At 37.6% G+C, this 22,244-nt stretch overlaps 1 protein-coding gene and 1 long non-coding RNA gene across 2 annotated transcripts in view; one reads left to right on the top strand and one right to left on the bottom strand.

Moving 5' to 3' along the window:
• LOC126061404 (uncharacterized) overlaps positions 1–14,158 on the top strand; it is a 34,787-nt gene extending 20,629 nt beyond the window's left edge. Inside the window, exons 2-3 of the long non-coding RNA XR_007513772.1 lie at positions 10,216–10,306; positions 13,584–14,158. This is a non-coding gene — a long non-coding RNA (uncharacterized LOC126061404). The remainder of the gene's footprint in view (positions 1–10,215; positions 10,307–13,583) is intronic.
• EPHA6 (EPH receptor A6) overlaps positions 1–22,244 on the bottom strand; it is a 1,119,052-nt gene that overhangs the window by 2,830 nt on the left and 1,093,978 nt on the right. Inside the window, 2 exon segments of the mRNA XM_049857907.1 lie at positions 231–380; positions 14,092–14,285. Of these exon segments, the coding sequence (XP_049713864.1) occupies positions 231–380; positions 14,092–14,285 (344 nt within the window).

Here is a 22,244-nt window from a genome sequence, read left to right as displayed (position 1 = left end):
TATTTTAAAAGGCTGTTTGAATTAAATATATTCTTTCAAAGAATAATAGTTAAAAGTGTAATGTCCATCCAACTTCCACTAAACAATAGTCAGAAGCAGTGAGAGAAGGCATGAAACGGCCATACCAGCCATAAGAAAGGTAGATTAACCATGGTGTTCCTGATACAGCATTTGAATTTATAATCCCCTGAATAGAGCATCTAAATAGAGTAACAAACCTACTAACTTACTCGATGCCCATTCTTGAAATCAAGTCAAAAGTCGTAAGCCCTGCTGCCATGAAGTTATTCTTATATTGCCCCATCTTTATAGAATCCAGCCAGTCACCAACTGTGACAAACAAAGGGTATTCGGAAACTTCCCCAGGAGACTCTGGCATTCTACAAGGAAGAAAAGAAAAAAAAAAAAAAGGAGACCATTTAAGTCAGTTAAAGCAGGAATTACTCAATTTCCTTTAACAATAGTCTTACATCTAATGTTCTTCATCTTGCATTAATAACAATCTCAAATTTTCCATCTTATTGTGAAATGTTTACCAATTTCTTTAGTCTTTCTCTGCCCTTTGCCACTACTGGGTCTTACACTTGATGGATCTTGAGAAAACTCACATCTTGTTAACTTCTTCCTACTTTTTTTAGTTCTGCATAAAATTGTGGTTTCAGACTTGAGGAAGAGCCGAGTCCCACATCCCCTTGGAGAGTCACTAGCTACAGGCTGTTCACTCTCACCCTTTTGGATCTGCCAGCGAATCCATGCCCTTCTGCCTTTTCCTCATTTGCTAGAATAGTTCTTCCTTTCTATGTTTGAGGGAGCCTTCATTTGTTTGTTTTCAAATATTCAACAAGCATTATTATCTATCAAAAAGTAATTTCTACTTATGTAGAGTTCAGATGCATGAATAATATTTACATATGTCAAAACAGAGTATGTCGCCCAAATCACTGATATTAATAATTAAGGCACAAAGCAAAATCAATGTAAGTTTGGGTTAACAAGAAAAAGGAATCCAGCATTTGTTGTTGGGTGTCGTGGAGTCGATTTTAAGTAATAGTGACCCATGTGACGGAGTAGAATTGCCCTGTAGGGTTTTCTTGGCTATAATGTTTACAGAAGCTTATCTCCAAGTTTTTCTCCTGTGGAGCCACTGGCTGGGTTCAAACTGCCAACCTTTGAGTTAGCAGTCGAGCACTTAACTGTTTGTACCGCCAGGAGCCCCAGTCTATCATTGGTGGGTCTTTATTTTTCTTTTTAAGATCTGTTTCAAAGGGATTCCAGTTGGGGAGATGTTTGCGGTTCTAACATAAAAATAACATAAAAGTATGCTTGTGGAGAGGCTAGTGGATGTGTGTGTGTGTATATATATACACATACATTTTTATGTATGAATATAATAGCTTAATTCAGGCAGGGAGAATAAAAATGGAATTAACCTTAGACATTACAGTAAAAATAATTCAAAATTGTGTATTTAATAGATTCTGGTCATTAACTATTATTCTTCTTACGGAAATTAATAATTAATGAAAACTAAAAATATTTTAAATGTTTTTAAAAAGTACTTGGTATTAAAGTGCTTTTACGGTATCAGGTATGTTATTATCCTTCTAGGGTAATAAGTATATTGTTCTAAAAATTCTTAGATCTGAGAGTTTATATATCAACTAGTAAAACAGTAGCAATCTTTTTATTTTTTAAAATACCTCGTGTTTAAGCCAAATTAGCATTATTTAAGTAATAAAAACTTTTCCTAATAGAAATGAACCAATGACTTACTTTTATTAGAATATTGAGGGTTAATCCAACTGTCATTTCCTTTGCTTTTTATTTTTGATAAAAAAGAATGAAAGACTGCATAGAGACTTAACTAGTGCCATGATTTTTGACATTCATATTTGGAAAATTTCTTTGTAATGTTTTTACCATTCATATTTGAACTATCTCAGCCTTGCACTAGAAACTGATAATACATGAACACACATAGTTAAACCATGTGAAATAAAAATTCCTCCACCGTGAAGCAAAAAGCATAAACATGCTATATACACTGGGATGATTCTGCTAAAAATATATGGGCATGAAGGTTGAATTGCTTACTTGGGAAAAATGCATAAGAAGGAATAAATTTGTTTTTAAAGAGTAAGATAAAACTCCCTGATGTCAGGAACGATATTTGTTCATTATAAATCAGCCATCACATCAGGACCAAACTCTTCTGTAGACAATTTCATACTTAACTCTAATCATCACTAATTTAATGAATTCCTACAGCACACTCAGCATTGTGCTAAGGTCTACAGAAAATAGAAGGATGTATACATAAGGTGAGAATTGAAAATTCCTAACAATAAAAATTAACCTTAAAAATTTGATAACCAAACCAAAATACCCATTGCTGTCAAGTCGATTCCAACTCATAGCGACCCTATAGGGCAGAGTAGAACTGCTCCACAGAGTTTCCAAGGAGCACCTGGTAGATTTGAACTTCCAGCCTTTTGGTTAGCAGCTGTAGCTCTTAACCACTACACCACCAGCCAGCGAGCCCAGCCCAGTGCCGTCGAATGCATTCTGACTCAGCGACCCTACAGGACAGAGTAGAACTGCCCCATAGAGTTTCCAAGGAGCACCTGGCGGATTCAAACTGCCAACCCTTTGGTTAGCAGCGTAGCACTTAACCACTAGGCCACAAGGGTTTCCACTACACCACCAGGGTTTCCTAAAAAGCCCTATTAATTACCCTTAAATTGCCAGGGCGTGGGTCTTAGGAGCACAAAAGCCAGGGCTGTTGTGCATGGCCACACAAGTTGTACACTGTAGACCCCATATGACCCAGAAAATTCTGAAAGGTGCCCTTTGAAATTGTTCAGTACAGAGCCCCTGCTAAAGGCCTGGAATTCATTTCTTTTGTTATTCCTTGATTGTCAAGTTGGACTCCCTTTTTCTAAACTGAGGTCTAGTTGAAGGTGGGGTGGGCTGAAGAGGAATGATAGAGGTACAGAGAGTTTTGCTCTTTATATGTAATTGGAATTTGCATAAGTTAAATGTGCGAACCTTGTGACTACACTATACTCCATACTGAGTCTGGTTACCTTTAACAGTGACTTGTGTCCTTTTCGCCACTACCCAATTCTGTTACCACATTCCCTATTTTAGAGGCTGTTAAGCCACATTCTTTTCTCCTATGCTACAAATACAATTCGATTTGATTGTGGGTTGTTTCATCCTAACTAATCTCAGAATGATTCCTGGTTTGACCTGAAACAAATATTAATCATATCCAATGGTGGAAAAGCTATCGTAGCCATTTACTGACAAATACTTGAATTGTAGCTATACTTTCTCAGTGTTTCCTAGAGAGATTCCTGTTAATAAGTATTATTAATAAATAAAAATTCACATATAAAATACATAATAGTAAAGATCTCTGTGGCAAACAGAGTTAGGTTTTTCAGCTGCAGCGTTTCTCAGAGCCTTCACTGCTCTAATGTGATTATGACTAAGAGGATTCAGAATAGCTCCTGCATCGTTTTCATAAATTATTTGACCAATTTCTATGGAGTAAACATAATTTGGGAAATGCTGCTGTACGTCATTGACCAAGTTTAAATATCAAAATGACTACAGTACCCTTGTTGCTTATTGATGTAAATAAAGTCACACACTTTGGAAAATTGAGAGAAGGTGTGGCTCTTATATCTTTTAATCACTTGTCAAAGATGTTTGTTGACATTGAACAAAATTAGAAGAATGTCTTTAAGTGGCTTCCCTTCAAATTCCTATGCCACTCTTGATGTACCCAGGTAGTCAGATGACTTTCACTTCTCTCTCCCGAGATAACGCTAGAATAACTCTTGAGCTTTCACAATTTCATGTCATTGGTGAGTGGAATGTAATTTGCTAATTTTATGTCCTTAGTATTTTTTTTTTTAGTATATAAAGGTCATGGAAAGACATGCTGTATAGTAAATGAGTTAAATGGCCTATTCGCCTGTTGAAAAGCATTCACCATTTGCTCCCAGAATGTTTCAATACCATAATTCCCTTTCTCTCCACACATCTTTAGTAACCTAGTTACTCTTTGGCCTCTATATGAGTGCGCTGGCTGTTGATTTAGTAAGGTCAGGATCCCCTCATTGTTCACTGCCACTGTACAATAACTTTTCTTTTACCTTATCTTATAACGAAGTTGAAAAATGCTGCTATTTTCTGGTTTCGAGGGTTGGGTACCATCACCCTCACATGAATTCTCTGGAATATTACCTAATAAACAATAAATGCCCTTTCTTATCAAACATGTACAATGATAAATTCAGTCTGCTATTTGCTGAGCATGTAGAAATTTCTGCTAGTTGGTGATTTGTGGCTGCTGCCCACCTGAGAAATATCTTTACGGCAATACCTGCAGCTCATATGGAAAAAAGGGTCAAGGGTCTACTCTTTTCCTCAGAAAAATGAGGAGGGAATAGAATTTAGAAAATTCCAGGTAGGAATAACAGTTAATTTAGGTTAGGGAAAGGGCTGGCGTATACATTTAATAGGTAATGCTACATTTAAGGTATAATAAATATACATTCAAAATAAATTTGAATATGTAAAAATAAACAGCAGAGATAGAGTCAAGAAATTTTTATTCTAATGAGTCCTTGGAACTCACAGTAGTACTGTTCTTTTAATTGAGAAGGTTCTTAAATAGGTTATCAGTAGGTGTTGTGACCCAATATCTTGCAACATGTTTTCTCCCATTCAAAATGGGTGATTCAGAGCTTGACATAACTAATGCCATATAATGCTCTAAGTAATCTATAAGCATTTTTTATTGCACCAGCTGCAATGGGCTCTTCCAAAGGGTTGCAGAGCCCTCTTGGCTCCTGGGGCATTGGTCTTGCTCCTCCTCTTTGTTCTCTTGAGAAGCGGCTACGAAGGCTGCCTGGTGCTTTTGTTCTGCAACTTTCTTTCTTGCTCCTTATCTCAGTCAGAGTGGACTTGGCAGGCCAGTTCCACTAGCTGAGAGATTCTTATGTAAGTTTTTTTCAGCCTGTTACATATAGATTAGAGTCCAGATGTCTGACACGCATATGTTTAGTTTAATAAAGAGTTTTTTGTAGTTGTTTTGTGATTATATGACCATCTGTGGGCTATGTGCTTAAAAACAGTTAATCCTTGCCAAAATGATGTATAAACTCTGATGTAAAAATTGCTCCTGAGGACTCCATAGAGGCAGGCTGTGTTGCTGCTGGGTCCCCGGTGATGTATATATCTCCTGAATAAACTTTCTCACTCTTTTTGACCTGGAATACCTTTCATTGGCTCGACTGCTCCAGGGCACAGACCCCAATCGGGAACAGCGTCAACTCTGTCATTGAAAAGGAAGAAGGTTTAAATCTTCAGAAGTTTTCTAGGCTTTATGTTAACAGATCTATTACCACTATATAAATAGAATAGTAGTAGATCTATAAAGAATCTATAAAGATCTATTCAAAAAAGCTTATACTTTGAGATACACAATTTCAAGTAAGATCCTGTTTTAATATGAAACCATCATATGCTTCACGGCTTTTCTTCCCTTAAAACCAAAACCAAACTCATTGCCATCGAGTTGATTCTGACTCATAGTGACTCGATAGGACAGAGTAGAACTGCCCCATAAGGTTTCTAAGGCTGTAAATCTTTACAGAAGCAGGCTGCCACTTCCTTCTCTCGAGGAGCAACTGGTGGATTTGAACTTTGGACCTTTTGGTTAGCAGCTTAGTGCTTCACCCCTGAGCCACCAGGGCTCTTTCTCCCCTTACGACTCTAATAAAAATTTTTTCCCTGGCTCTTACATTTATAGTCAGCATAGCTGTAAAGATGGGCTCCATTCTATTTTATACTATACTTTATTTCATACATTTATGAATATTTTCCATGTTTCTACAATCATAACTATTATTCAAATACAAAAAAAAATCATACCTGTTGCCATTGAGTTAATTCTGACTCAGAGTGACCCTATAGCACAGATTAGAACCTGCCCCATAGGGTTTCCGAGGAGCACCTGGTGGATTTGAACTGCTGACCTTCTGGTTAGCAGCTGTAGCTCTTAACCATTGCACCACCAGGTTTCCATTATTCAAATAAGTGTATAATATTCTATAAATTGATGCTTAATAATTCATTGACTTAATTCCCTGAAGTTAGAGTATTAGATTACTAACAACGTTCTTTTATTATAGATGACATGCAATCTGAGAGCATGTATCTTTTTTCTTCAGGAAAATTACTTCTTTGGGAAAAATGTGTAAGAAGGACGAATTTTCTTTAAAGTGAATTAAAACTCCCTGGTGGCAGGAACAATATCTCACACATCTTTCTTTCTTTTTTTTTAACGGGCCTTAGCACAATGCTGAGCACGTTAGAAGAATTCATTAAATAAGTGATGATTTAGACTTGAATATGAAATGGTCTGCAGAAAAGTTTATTCCCTGACATGATGGCTGATTCATAATGAATGATGTATTTTCACTTAATTCTATTAAATAAACAACCTAGAACAGTGAATGGCTGACAATGTAATCGTCAAACCATTACTGAATATGCTACAAATTTATTTCTTGCATTGTGAAAATTTTTGCTTATTTCTGACTTGGTAGGTTTCAAAGTGGAGGACGGTGCAGTTAAAGGTGGAATGAGGTAGCAACATCTCAGGTTAAGGGTTCATATTCAGTCATAGTCAGACCCAGAGCCGCCACAGCAGCCTTCGCCTTACTCAATATCACTGCTTTCACATGACTTTCTTATCTCATGAGTCAGTGACTACCCTTCACACCACTCAGTTAATCCATAAATTAATCTCCTAATATACACTATCTATTTGACCTCTGAGCCCTGGTGGTGCAGTGGTTAAAGCAGCTGGCTGCTAACCGAGAGGTCAGTAGTTTGAACCCACCGGCTGTCCCATGGGAGAAAAACATGGCAGTTGGCTTTCCTAAAGATTACAACCTTGGAAACCCTGTGGGGCAGTTCTACTCTGTCCTATAGGACCCTTATGAGTCAGAATTGATTTGTCAGCAATGCATTTGGTTTGATTTGGGGCCAGACCTCTAAAGGAGAACCAGTGGCGCAATTGGTTAAGCACCTGGGTGCTAACCAAAAGGTTGGCGGTTTGAAACCACCCAGCATCTCCATGGGAGAAAGACCTGGCGGTTTGTTTCCATAAAGATTACAGCCTGGAAAACCCCATGGAGCAGTTCTACTCTGTCAGACCGGGTCGCTATGAGTTGAAACCAACTGGATGTGACTGCTAAAGGAAGAATTTCCTTAATAGGATAAAAATGAAAACTTTGCCCTAAAATTAAGTCAGCTATTCAATTTAAACACCAATTAAATTAATGAAAGAATCTTGATATTCTTTGAAAATTTTGAAGTGGAATTTTACTCAAAAGCTATATATAAAACCTGGAATGTGCATAATGATGCCAATATCTTACGGGTATTTCATGCTTGTGGGTGATTATCTGTTGTAACTATAATGGGCTGTGAATTTCTACAATTTAGAACTTTTTAAAAAAAAAATAATGAAAAGATTGATGTTCTGAATGTTGAAAATTATATTTCCATGATTAAAATTAATTCCCAGTCAATATCTATTTGTTCCAAACAGTCTGACTTTCCACAGTGTTAAATTGGGAGCATGAATTTTTGTTATAGGGGTCAGCCATTTTACTTAATAAGTCTTCAGATTTTTTTTTTTAATGCTATGATTATTTAATTCTCATAATAAAGCCTGAAAACTTGTGGAAGATATAAAGGAATGAAATTCACATAAAATTTAAAATTATAGATGTATTTGAGCATTAAGAGGAATAGATGCAGAGCAGGAATAATACTTCTTAAAATTTACTGTACATCATTTTGAGAACAATACCCAGTACAGGGTCCCTGTAGCCAGAGTACTACTAGGTCACTGAATCTTAAGGAAAGCCTATTTTGGGAGAAAATAATCCAGGGACAGAAAATAAATTTTATATCACATGCCAACTGCAATTCATTGGCAATGGTTATCAAAATGTGGTCTTGGAAAGGGTACTGAGGCAGCACCTCGGTTCAGTGGGAAAAAGTGATGATTACAAATGTCCACCATGGCAAGGAAACGAGCAAAGCATGTATTTGGTAACACTGGAAAAATTCAGTCTAGAGAACAGTCTGAGGATCTGGCATCCCATTACTGCCATGTTTTCTTTCTTTCTTTCTTTGGCTGTAGTTACTACTGTCTTTTTTCAAGTAATGTTCTTCAAATGGCTAGGGGAATGTTAGGGGGATTTATGGACTATGCGTCTGCTATTTATTCCTTGTATTTTTTTTGTGGTACATAAGATAATTCACTGCATCCACTAAATGTTCTTTTTAGGATTTTAATATACTCCATTTATGAAATCTGATGAGACCAGAGAAATTCTGTTTATCTGGAAATGTCAAAATGTACCTTCTTTTCCTATAATCATATTTCTGAAACAGAACTGTATCAGGAAGCATCTTGCCATTTTGTGTGATTCTATAATGTGTCGTGGAAAGAATAAAGGCTTTAGAGGTGGTGGACCTTGTTCAAATTCCTGATCTACTAATTGCTTTCTGTGTAACCTGAGTAAAATTAGTATCTTTGAGTTTTGTTTCCTTATAGGGGATGGGATGGGAGTAATAATAGTGAGGATAAAATGACATAACCTATAAAAGTGCCTAGTACAATGACTGGCACATAGTAGGCTCTCAACAAATGGCAGCAATAGTTATTGTTGGTAGTGTGTATTAGAATACGTATCAGTATTAGCATTGTATTCACATTAGTATTATTATTATAATCTTGTGGTAGCAGTTCACGTGAATTGAATTCAGGTTGCCTAACAAGTAGAGTTTCACATCTTCTGATTAATATTTAACATCTATATTACTTCTACAAAATTTGCTTATCACTCAATTACAACACTAGCTTTGGCCAGCCACTTATTGCTTTGTCATAAAATACACCATTAGAAGAGCTAGTAAGAAATATCAAAACAAAACAAGTTGTCCATGACTTTTTCAGTGCTGGTATGTATATCCTAGGCAGCTCTGAGCAAGAACTTTTTGAAATGAATGAAAAATTTTACATTAAATCATTGAAAATTTTTGTTCTCCGATGGTAGAATTATAAACCGGTTTATAAACTCGATGGAAGGAGGTAATACTATTCAGTTTTATAACGTTTAGTCACAGTTCTTGGAAACAGTGGTTCTTTATTGTGGTGCTGGTATGAGCTTTCTACTGCCTTCATGATTCACATAGTACTGGAAGTCAAGTGATTGAAAGTTCGATAGTAGACTCATATGTACTAAGGAAGATGGTGATTCCAGGTCCCTCAGATCTAGACTATTCTAAGATCCCTAACTATGACTCTGTGTGTAGTGAGAATGTTCATAAGTGTCTCGGCCTATGCGGCACATGGTTTCTGAGGCAGGCAATATCATGGACTGGCACTGTCCATCTGGGCATCTGCTGCCCATCTCTGGATGCTGCCTTTCAGCAGATGGTCAAGCAGCCCTTAATATGTAAAATTCTATGCCAGGGACATGCTGAGGGCCTGGATCAGGGGTTGGAGGAACACATTACTTTCCCATTAGTCTGCATCTCTGTCCAAAAGCCAATGACTACAACTGAACACGCTTTGTAGATTACAGCATTTGGGGGAAGTAAACGTGGGGGTTGATGAGGTTGAAGAATGGGTGTGTAGGACAATGGGAGTGGGGTGGGGGAGGTAAGGATGGATGGAAGTCCCTTCATTCATAAGGCCATTGAGCCACTTTTTGTTAATAAACTACAGGACCCTTGACATAACCCTGGACTCTATGGGGGTCTGCTTGACTTGGGTTGTGAGCAGCTACAGGATTGGTCCTGACAGGGGAGAGGGAGCTAGAGTTGTCTCAAAGGGCACTGCTAGGCACTGCCCCAGATGATGTTCTCCACACAGCCTTGTTCTCAAGCCTAGCCTTTTCTCCCAGAGGCCATGTACCATGTGAGAGTTCCAAGTAATTATTTGAAAGGTAGTTATAAATGAATGAACATGAGGGTAGTTTTATACTCACATTTATGAAAGATGGACCACCTATATTAATAAAGTACTTTTGCAAATTATTTTTTACAGGTAAGTGGATTTAAGGTTATAGTATCTCCACTTTCACTTATATAGTCATGTGCTTTCTTGACTAGGAGAGAGAGCAAGCATGCTGGGAACCGCACAGAACTCTGAATATTCCCATGGGAGTGTGTCAGGTACAAGAATGTCAGCAGAAGAAAAAAGGTGAGAACTCCAAATAATGAAAGACTTCTCTGTCCACATGTTGATCTAACTTTTTTTTTTTCTATTAGGTGTTTTATCTTTTAAAAGGAAAGATTAAGGATATACAGTTTATCAAATTTCTAATATGCTAGTACAGAGTTATGAAGCTATGTCTTTCATAGCCTTCTTCATCCTCCTTTATTCTCTACATTTCTTCCCTTTTCATGACTCTGTTGAGAGAAAGGATAAAAGCTTCTCAGGTGAATTCTTGAGAAAAAAGCAATTAGAGTGGAATAAAAACCGTGGGGACTTAGTGGATGAGAGCATAATGTCAGTATAGAAGTGTGAGAGAAGCCTGGGAGTTTGGGGATACTAGAGAAAGGGAGAGTGCAGGAGATTTCCGTAAGAGTGGCTGTGGATTAAACAGACTCCTTTACATGTTTGAGAGTTATATGAGACTTAAGGTTCAAATTCTACACTCTTTCATGTTTCCTTAACCCAACATTATTCTGAGGCAGACAACTGGTCTCTGGAATTTGGGAGGCGGAAGGGTAGTGTCACAGATTTATAAACATAAAACAAACCAGGCATTCTTTAGCTAATATGGATATACTTTGATTCACCACATCTCTTCTCCCTGAACAGTCCCAGTTCTCTGGGATCAGGGACAGGGAGGGCAGGTGGCATTGGGGATGAGGGGATAAATTTATATGTAGTGGTTCCAGTTCCCCAAGAGCTAAAATATTATAAGATCCCTAACTATGGCCTAGTGGGTAGTTGGAAGTGCCTTGGACTGAGGCAAGTGTGAACAAGGGGAACACAGTAAGAATGCTGATAAAGGTTCAGGCATGATGCCCTTAGAACTCTGGTTCCTTTTGTTTCTCAAACAAAAACATATTAAGGGCAAAAGCAGTCACATATATGTCTTTGTCAGAAACAAGGATAGCAAATCAGTCACAAAAAGTTCCATTTGGTCTCCCAGAGATTAGACTTTAGAATTGAATCAAGCTGCCAACTTTATATAAAGTACCCAACTCCTGGCTTTTTTTTTCCTGGCCTGCATGTGGCGGTGCTGTCACAGAGCCAGTCATTCACTGACCTGTTCCATGGGGTCACTGCACACCCCACTAAATCATAGGCCTCTGGCCTTCTGACACTACCCCCCCATATTGATTTGACCTCTGGATTCTTTTTAGTTTTTGCATTTTCTCAAATTAGATTCTTCATTAATATTTTCTGGATACAATGAACATTTACATAATCTTCAAAACTCAGGGAGGAAATTCTGTTTTATCTGTTTCCTACCAAATGTTAGCTTTCTACATTGGGCTCTTACCTGCCTGCTTCTATAGCCTTAAAATAGTAGAAGAGCTTTGTTGATGGGTGCTGGCTGTGGAATCGTATTAGCATAACAAGAGGCTCAGATTAAATGATTTCAGTTTATAAATGCCTCCATTAATGAAGACTTGGAGCCCTGGTAGTGCAATAGGTAAGAGTTCTGCTGCTAATCAAAAGGCAGGCAGTTCAAATCCACCAGCCACTCCTTGGAAACTATATGGGGCAGTTCTACTCAGTCCTATAGGGTCACAGTGAGTTGGAACTGACTTGATGGCAACTGGTTTTTTTTTTTTTTTTTGAATGAAGACTCATTCCATGATTCCCATCTATTAGCTTTTCCCCTCAATGTTAAAACATGCCCAATTCTCTTCCACAATAAAAATAAAAACCAAGAAACATTTCTCCCACCTTTTTTTTTCCCGTTTAGGGATAGGTTTCTTAAAAAAAAAAAAAAAAAAAATTAGTACTACATAATTACTGTTCTCTCTGACCTCATTCACTTCTCTTCAACTACAATCTGTCTTATACAACTCAATGATGATGCACTTGCAAAGGGACTCCGTGAATACCTCCTTGCTAAATCCAATGGACACATTTCACTTTTTTATCTTACTGGAGCTTTCTGAAGCCTTGGACATTGTACTCCTTGAAAATCTCTCCACTTGGTTTTTATGGTACTGCTCTTCCCGTGTTTTCCTCATTACGTATCTGGGTCTTCTTTCTCAGTCTCCTTTGGGTACTCTTCTTCAGTCCATTTCTCAAATCTTGGTGTTCCAGACAATTGCATTCCCTTCCTCTGTTTATTCTCATTCTTTATATTCTCCATGGGCGAACTTAGCTACTATTAAAGCTTCAGCTACAATCTATATGCTGATGATCTCCAAATCTACATCTCCAGCTGAGAGCTGAGGTTCAACCTATAAATATAACTACCCACTGGACATCTTACTTAGATATCTCATAGACATCTAAAACTCAACATGCTCAAAGATCTCAGTTCCACTCAAAAAACATGTCCCTCTTCTTTTCTCTGGTAGTGAATGGTAATACCATCAACAAGCTGGTCTAAGAAAGAAACTTGATAAACATCCTTGGTTCTTTTCTCTCCTTCTCCTTCCATATTCAATCAGTGACCAAGACACTTTGGTTTTCCTTCCCCAATCATAAATCTTTTATTTCCTGAACACAAGCTTGTTCCCATTTCATAAATCAGGTCCTAATCTTTTCTAGCTTGGATTGCTGCAAACATCTAACTGACTCTCTTTCCCGTCTTGTGCCCTATTTTGCACTCCCAGTCTAAATTATCCCTAGAGTGATCTTTCAGAAATGCAAATATGATCATGTCATTTTCTTGTTTAAAATCCTTCAATGGCTGTCCATTGCTTTTATGATAAAATCCAAAGTGACTTTACTGTGCTTCTTTTCCTTTCTTTTTTTTTTCCCTCTTAGTACTTCCTGTGTTGGACTGCTTTAGGGAAGATGGGCTAGAGTAATAGTTTAATCTCTAGCTATTTCATGCTTGGCTTCACTTTACTGAGGCTGCCAATTAGTGATTTAGAGGTGAACTCTTATGTGCTCTGCTGTGAACTGAAATCTGTTTCAAGTAGTCCTTGAAGGGCCTTCGGCATTACCGTCACTGAAAACTTGCACTGACTTGAACCTGTGACCTAAAATTGAATGTCTGTGTATGCTGTTGGCCATCCCCAGAGTCAGGAAAGTGAGCTTTGGGAACACTTTAGTTATTTCAAAGTCCAATTTGGCCTAGATAAAGAAATATATTTTCAGCTTAATGATATTTTAAATGTAATATTTTCAGGATAGATATTAGTCTTCTACTCTCCCCTTTCTATAACTGCTTTTCAGAGAGAGGTGAGTAGATCTTCTCAACTCTACTGACTTTTATAAAATGGTGTATGAGTGCCTTCATTTTCTTGTCTTGTCATCTGTCTTCTGTTTTTAGGAGTGAAAAGTAACAACAGCTGGTTGTGGTCATATCAGCGGGAAACATCCTTACTACTGGCTGACTTGCAAATTGCCCCTGTCTTTCTTGCCATTTCAAACAGAGGGACAGGACACAGAGTGGACAAGACAATTAAAGGGGATGCAGGCACATACAAATCCTACTTACAATGGTGAAGAAGGATCAGTAAACAAAGAAATGATATATGAATACCAAAGACCCACTCAGGAAAAAAATATGAAAGAAGTAATTCAGAAAGATTAGATATAGAGAAAAGAGAAGAGGAAACTGCTTTCCTGTGGGAAAAAAAATCCACTTTTTCCTTTTGTGTTAATAACTTGCTTTTTCAGCGGATAAATAAAATATGCTTTACACAAAATGCCCTGAAAGCTTGACAACTAGATGCTTATGAAGATGAAATTTTTCCTTTCTATCTGGTATTCTCGTCTGTATAATGAAAGACATAATGATTGTCAAAGGGAGGAAAAATCAACATTCTGCATCTTACACAAGGATGTCCTCCACCAGGGTGTGAAGGGCACTGGGATTGCGGATCAGTTTGTCTAAGAAGCTGACAATGTCAGTGAATTTTGGTCTGTGATTTCTCTCCTTCTGCCAGCAATGGAGCATCAGTTGGTGTAGAGATGCTGGACAGCCCATGGGAGCTGGAAGTCTGTAACCTTCTTCAATGGACAGAATGACCTAAACACAAACATATACAGATTATTCTTTTACTTTGTGACATAAATCATACATACGCTAAGTTATAATTCCTTTTATATCCAGGCACTAGAAGCTGAAATATTGGTAAGCATGAAAACTACCGTGAGAATGAATGGTCCAGACAAAGATAAATACAAAAGTGGTGAGTTAAAAATTGCAAGTAGCTCCATAGCATGTGGAGAACTGAACAGAGAAAAATAAGTTTTTAGACATGTGCTACCGGTATACAGAAGGCAGGTTAAGTTTCATCATGAAGCCAAGAAATAGTTTTGTGTTACTGAGCTGGAATGTCTCAAAACCCAGTTAGAATATCAGAAAGTCAGCACAGGATTGATGTTTTCAGTGAAAACCACAGGTGACACACGTTTTAAGCAAAATTGCACTTCTGTTGAAGCACTGATTTCCTGAATAATTTTTTATCCTTTTATAATAATGTCAATGTATATTCTTTTTCTGTCACTCTTTCTTCTTTATCACCCATTTCTCTTTGCTTCTTTTTGTCTTCCCGTTGGTCAGACACTGACCTGACTATGAAGTCCGCTCATAATGTCCAGAGTCATTTAGTCCCTGAAATGTTATCAAAGGCTAGCTTAAACTCACAGAGCAATAGGGAGCAGTCAGCCCAATCACAGTCTGGGGCAGCACTTTCCAAGAGAACTTTCTGTGACGATGGAAATGTTCTCTGTCCAATATGGTAGCCAGCGTGTGGCCACAGAGCACTTAAAACGTGGTTAGTATGACTGAAGAACTGAATTTTAAACTTTTGTTGATTTTAATTAATTAAAACTTAAATCTTAATAGCCATGGGGGCTAGTTGCTACTGTCCAGGCAATGCAGCTCTATAAGAAATGGAAGTTAAGAAAGACAAGATGACAATAAACACTTCTCTTGGTTCTTAGGAAGCCACATACAAAACAAGATGGGTCATTCATCTGTTTATTACATGACCCATATGGAATTTCCAGCAATGCAATAAAATCGATTCTGAATACTGTCGCTTATTTTCAAAAGTATTATTGAAAAGTTCAAAATTATTCATATTGTTCGAAAGTATTAGGAACTGTTACTCTTGCATTATCTGGGAAGAAAGACAATGGTTAGGGTTTATAATCCTCATTTTTGAGGTTGGATAACCAAAGAATAGACTAATATTTTAAAACAGGCATAACTGAGCAACCTCCTCTCCCTGTGAGTATCTTACTGCCAGCAGAACTCTCTTACTGCAGCACTGTCTATATACTCTCTGTAATTCCTTTTTTGAAAATTATGATTAAAATATATATAACAAAACTTTTGCCAATTCAACATTTTTTACACGTATAAATCAGTGACTTTGGTTTGTAATTCATATTAAAAAAAATCATTGACATCCTTATTTTAATGTTGTATTTAAATGACATATTTGAGTGGCCCTTAAATGTCCATAATTTACGCTAGAGGCATATTGTAAGAAGGATTAATAGTATGTCTTCAAGAACCTCTTAACTGCTAAGCTTTAGCTTTTTCAGTAATAGGGGATTTCTCACAATCCCATCAGTGCTTTGTGACCAGAACGCTTCAACCTGTCAGGCCACCAGCATTTTTCTATTCATTTTCTATTCCATTATTGAACAGGATTTTTGTCTCATCTGTTTTCTGACTACCTTTGCTACCACCTAGGCAGGGATTTTAAGACGATTTGCTACACATTTTAGTAAAACAGGACGTGTATAAAATGCTTGTAATGCGTCAAAATTACTGTGGATAGTTTTGAAAAGTACCTAAGAAAAATATAATAGAATTCCATTACAGAACAACTTTAAAACCCTGCCTCAGGAAAGTCCTTTAGCCAATTGGCCACAGTTTCCGAACTCTAAGTGCATGAATAAAATAGGTGACAAGTGTGGCTATAGTCTGAGGAAAAAAAAAAAAAAAAAAAGCTGTCTTTATTGGGTACCATGTTCTAGGTGCTTTATGTATTTTTTGCATTTACTGCTTAAAATAACCCAACATGGTAGTTATTATTATCCCTATTTCTTAAACGAGAAAATTTAGACTCAGAGAAGTTAAAAAAAAACTTGCTGAAACTCACATAGTCTAGTAGGTGGCAGAGCTAGAATTTGAACTTATTTCCTTTCAATTCCCAAACTTCTCCTCTGGCTATTACCCAGAAATGCTTTTCAGTTCTCACGATATAGTCTTGAAATTATATATAATCTTCCTCTTCAATTTTATAATCAATCAATGCCCTGGTGGCACAGTGGTTAAGTGCTCGGCTGCTAACCGAAAAGTTGATGGTTTGAGCCCACCAGCAGCTCCATGGAAGAAAGATGTGGCAGTCTGCTTTGTAAAGATTACAGCCTTGGAAACCGTATGGGGCAGTTGTACTCTGTCCTGTAGTGTCACTGTGACTTGGAATCAACTTGATGACAATTTTTTTTTTTTTTAAATCCATGCTGTATTTTGTCATAGCATCTTCTATTGGACTTCATTGTTTTTATTTGGATCCTAAGTTGAATGTTGTTGGTAAATCAAAAACATATTTACTTCATGGTTTGCAAAATGTAATCTCTGATTGAACATAGTCATTTCTGAATGCTTCTGAATCTTGTACACTTTCTATTATTGCATCTATTACATTGTGTTGTAATATTTTCATCGGCCTTTCTTCTAAGGCTATATATGCTTGAAGGCAGGAATTATGCTTCTAGGCTTTACATTCTCATCATTTAGTGAGGTGGCTGAGACATTAATAAATGTTATTGACCCCAAACAAAATGTATTAGAAGAAATTTTTGGATTTATTTTGATAGAGAGCCGTTTCTTAGAAAACCTGGAGCCTCAAGCTACCCAAAATGTCTTCAAAGCACAAATGACAGCATTTGAAACCCCCACTAAAGGAAATACAAAACTATTAAATTTTATAAAATAAAAAATTTGGCGCACCAAGCAGAATTGCCCAAGAACGATCCCATGATCTCATTCTGGTTTGCCTGAGCAATGAGCCGGGTAAGACTGGGGGCTTGCCCTTCTCTAAAGAGGGAGGAGCTTCACCCAAACTCAGCTTGCCATAAGGCCGGTGGCTTCTCCCTTCTGCCCAGAGGGGTTCCTATTCCCTATAGGACTCTTCCTACAAGATCCTTGGGTGCTGGGAAGCTGGTTTTCCCAGGCAACTCCTGTAAATAGCTGATACTCAAATCTAGACTGCTTGGCTCCAAGAGGCTGTCTATTCCCTCATGACAAAGTTACCCTCATGCTTGCACTATAAAATCGGGGGAGTGGTGTCCGTCTCCTGGAATTTTTACCCACAATGTGTCTACCAGAGTGCCTGGTCCCCAGCATGACTCTCTGTGGAGACATTGGGAGGATCAGGGGACTCACAATGTTTTTCTTACTGATCTCTAGCTTTAAAGTTTCCTCAATTTTTTAAGCTATACTTGTAGCCTTGTGAAATTTGTCCTGAGCCCTGGTGCTAAAAACGAAGAACCCGATTTATAGGACAATGGAAATAATGATGATAACAATAATGATAATAACAGCTGACAAATATTGAGAGATCTTAGGTGATTTTAAGGGTAAATTCTAAGTGATTTACATGTGTTAGCTCTTTTAATCCTTACAATAACTCTTTGAAGTAGGTACTATTGTTATCTCCATTTCAGATAAGGGACTGAGTCATAGAGAGGTCTAACTTGGCCAGGGTCATGCAACTAAAAAGTCTGAATTCAAAGGTACCCAGAGAAGAGATCTGGGCAATTTGATTCACAAAACTAGTTAAAAGATAAAATGTATTTCTAATGTAGTTTTTTCCTTTATTCATCCAAACATATATCACTTAGAATGTACTAACGCTGTTCTACTAGTGACTTAGGTTTGATATCAGGGAATCATTTTGGCCTCTGTCTTCCACCTTGCCCAAATTTAACAAGTCATGCTGATCATATCATCTTCACGTATTTTCAATCTATTCCATTTTTTAGATTCTTTGGCCAAATGATTTATTTCTCATTTTGATTACTGTATCAGCCTGCTAACTGGTCTCCCTGTCTCCCTTTTCCCTCCTGCAATCACCTTTCACAGTGTGCCCAGAGCAGTCCTACTGAAGCAGAACTCTGATCATGCTCCTCCTACATTTGAAATTCTGCAGTGGCACTCCACGCCATGGCATACAGGCCCCTCAAGGTCTTGCCTGGCTCTCGGTCCTCACTTCTGACACCCTCCTTTTGTGCCCTTTGCTCCGACCTCTAAAACCCTTGTAGTCTTGAAGCTGGGTGAGCTGAGCTTCTGCAGAGCAGTGACTGTTTCCTTTTTCCATATGTTCCCAGCACCTAGCACAACACAAGTCAAAGAATGGAGCTCCAATTGACAGATAGGTGTTCTACGAAAGCTGTATTTTAGGGGCAGCTTTTTGAGAAAACCTATATTAACCTTTATCTTCCTAAACATTTCTTTTGTGAGAAGTTTTGCTTTCTGAGTATTTTCTGATTCCTTAATTAAGGACCGAAGAGGAGCCAGCAGCATATGGGGAGCTTTGTCTAAAAGACTAATTGAGGTTTGTTATTTTTAGGATATGAAGGGGTGATAATTAACTAGAGAGAATTTTGTAGCAGTTTGGTTTTATGATAGTCGTTAGCTGTCATCCTCTGGGAGACATGTAAGAAAAAAATTAAAATAGAGTGAAAAATATGAAAATGACTGCAACAATAATTTCCATACTGAGGTGGAAGGATTAGATTCTGTCAGAAATTATTATCTAAAATGAGGCCCGTTCTTTTAAATAGACTGTACTGGTTCCTTGTCATCGACACTGCAGTTTTTAACAGCTTAGAATCAACACGAGGCTCAGCTGGGGCACGTAGCTCTGCTCTTGCTGAATCTGATGAGTTTTCCAATTGTGTTGATGGTTTCTGAATCAAGGCAGCAATGTGTACCTTTTATTAAACAAGGCAAACAAGGATTAGATGGTCTGAAGGCACCGAGATATCCCTGAACAATACCACTGAACAAGGCCCGCTTGGGCTGTGCAAGGTACTACATTTTTATAAGATCGCTAAATGTTGCCAAAAGAGGAGCACAGCAAATTAGCCTCTGAAAAGGGTTTTCTATCTGTATCTTATTCTTTTACCACCCTATATATAAGGGGAATCTTTTGCTTCCCTATACCTGTGCTTCCTGAAATTATAGGTTTTCCATAAAGCCATAATTAATATTTAGTGGCAATATAAAAATAAAATCACATCACATTCTATTTACTAGTGTATATTCCAGTCCTTGCTAAATTTTTGAGACAGTTTCTTTTAAAATGAAATATTCAAAGGGTCCCATTATACACTTACTTTGTGTGATAATGATTACTTATACAGATCAAAATATTTATATTTATAATGTAAGAACTCTGAAAACACTGATAATGTATTTTCCCGGTGTTGAATATAAAGGCTATGTTTACATGGGGAAAAAAAAAAGAAAAAAGTGGTTGTAAATAAATAACCCTTATGATCTCATATTCACCTTCTCATTCAATATTTTTTAATGTATGGAATATAATTCAGCAAAAAGTAATCAGACCTACATGAAATTCATTTAAAAAAGAGAGATAGATAAGGTGGTAAAAAATAAGGCATAGACAGAAAACACTTTCTCAGAGGGTAATTTGTTGTCTGTAAATCATTAGGGGGAAACCCTGGTGGTGTAGTGGTTAAGTGCTACGGCTGCTAGCCAAAAGGTTGGCAGTTTGAATCCACCAGGCACTCCTTAGAAACCTTATGGGAAAGTTCTACTCTGTCCTATAGGGTCACTATGAATCAGAATTGACTCAACAGCAATGGGTTTGGTTTTTTGTTTTTGTTTAAATCATTAGGGCATGGAAACCTAAGGTTCCTTTCCTAACTTTAAGATGAATAATTTCTTAAGATCCTACATTTAAGATAATTCTGAAACCTCATTTTTTGGAAATCACAATAGCACATTAAGGATCTGTATAAAATGGAGAGTGCTTGGCCCTTAATACGTCATTAACTTGTGGACTGTTGAATGAGTGGACAATATGGGGAACAATATGAAGTGTAAGACATGATTTAGGCTGTTGATGACATGATTTATCATTTGGAAAATCTTTACCTCTAGCAGTTGAAAGTCAAAATTCTTGAAACTGAGATAAACAACATCTATGTACCTGTTGTAGTTTTTAAGAAGTGCCGAGAACATTAGTGAAAGAATCACCTGAACTTCATAGAGGCCTCAAGCTGTGACCAACAAGTTTGTCAGTGAGCAAGTCTCAGTCTCCACATCTACGAAATGGAACTTTACTCCATGCTTGTAATGGTCCCTGTCTGCTCAAAAGCATTTCTAGAGTCATGTGAAATGGAAGGCTACTTAATTAGCAGAACCTCTGGTAACATCTCTAGATTTAACAGGGAATTTGGTCTCCAGCGAAAGGGCTCTTTCCCACAAAGCTCCATGTGCTCAGATGGCCTTCTGCTGGGAAATAGACATCCAGATAGGGCCAGAGTGTATCCTGATAAACTAAGATTAGAAAGATTTTGGAAACCACGATATTCCCTACAGAAAATTATACTTTTGGAAACATAAAAAGACACATTTTAAATATACTTTTTTGATACCATTTTTTCTTTAAGAAGCCAATGTTCTTAAAGCTCAAGACCATTTTCCCAAGTACTCTCTAGGAATAAAACAGACATTTCTACACTGGTGCCTCCTTTTGATTTTAGAAAGATATAAGGCAACTCCAAATAATACATTCTTTGGGTCTACCAAAAATATTTAGAAAAGTAGTTTATGACTCCAAAGAGAAAAGAGATTTAAAAATGCCCTCTTTAAAATGCTCTCGATCATTAGCCATTAGAGAAATGCAGATTAAAACTACGATGAGATTCCATCTCACTCCAACAAGGCTGGCATTAATCCAAAAAACACAAAATAATAAATATCGGAGAGGCTGCGGAGAGATTGGAACTCTTATACACTGCTGGTGGGAATGTAAAATGGTACAACCACTTTGGAAATCTATCTGGCGTTATCTTAAACAGTTAGAAATAGAACTACCATACAACCCAGAAATCCCACTCCTCGGAATATACCCTAGAGAAACAAGAGCCTTCACACAAACAGATATATGCACACCCATGTTTATTGCAGCTCTGTTTACAATAGCAAAAAGCTGGAAGCAACCAAGGTGTCCATCAATGGATGAATGGGTAAATAAATTGTGATATATTCACACAATGGAATACTACGCATCGATAAAGAACAGTGACGAATCTGTCAAACATTTCATAACATGGAGGAACCTGGAAGGCATTATGCTGAGCGAAATCAGTCAGAGGCAAAAGGACAAATATTGTATAAGAGCACTATTATAAGATCTTGAGAAATAGTATAAACTGAGAAGAACACATACTTTTGTGGTTACGAGGTGGGGAGGGAGGGAGAGGGTTTTTTACTGATTAATTAGCTGAAAAGAACTGCTTTAGATGAAGGGAAGGACAACACTCAATACATGGAAGGTCAGCTCAACTGGACTGGACCAAAAGCAAAGAAGTTTCCGGAATAAACTGAATACTTCAAAGGCCAGCGGAGCAAGGGCGGGGGTTTGGGAACCATGGTTTAAGGTGACTTCTAAGTCAATTGGCAAAATAATTCTATTATGAAAACATTCTGCATCCCACTTTGAAATGTGGCATCTGGGGTCTTAAAAGCTAACAAGCGGCCATCTAAGATGCATCAATTGGTCTCAACCCACCTGGAGCAAAGGCAAAGGAAGAACACCAAGGTCACACGACAACTAAGAACCCAAGAGACAGAGAGGGCCACATGAACAAGAGACCTACATTATCCTGAGACCAGAAGAACTAGTTGGTGCCCGGCCACAATCGATGACTGCCCTGACAGGGAGCACAATAGAGAACCCCTGAGGGAGCAGGAGATAAGTGGGATGCA

The sequence above is a fragment of the Elephas maximus genome, chromosome 18, assembly GCF_024166365.1.
Source record: "Elephas maximus indicus isolate mEleMax1 chromosome 18, mEleMax1 primary haplotype, whole genome shotgun sequence".
Classification (NCBI taxonomy): Eukaryota; Metazoa; Chordata; class Mammalia; order Proboscidea; family Elephantidae; genus Elephas; species Elephas maximus.
Note: the sequence above shows the minus strand (reverse complement) of the source record. Positions and strands in the feature narration are given on the sequence as shown.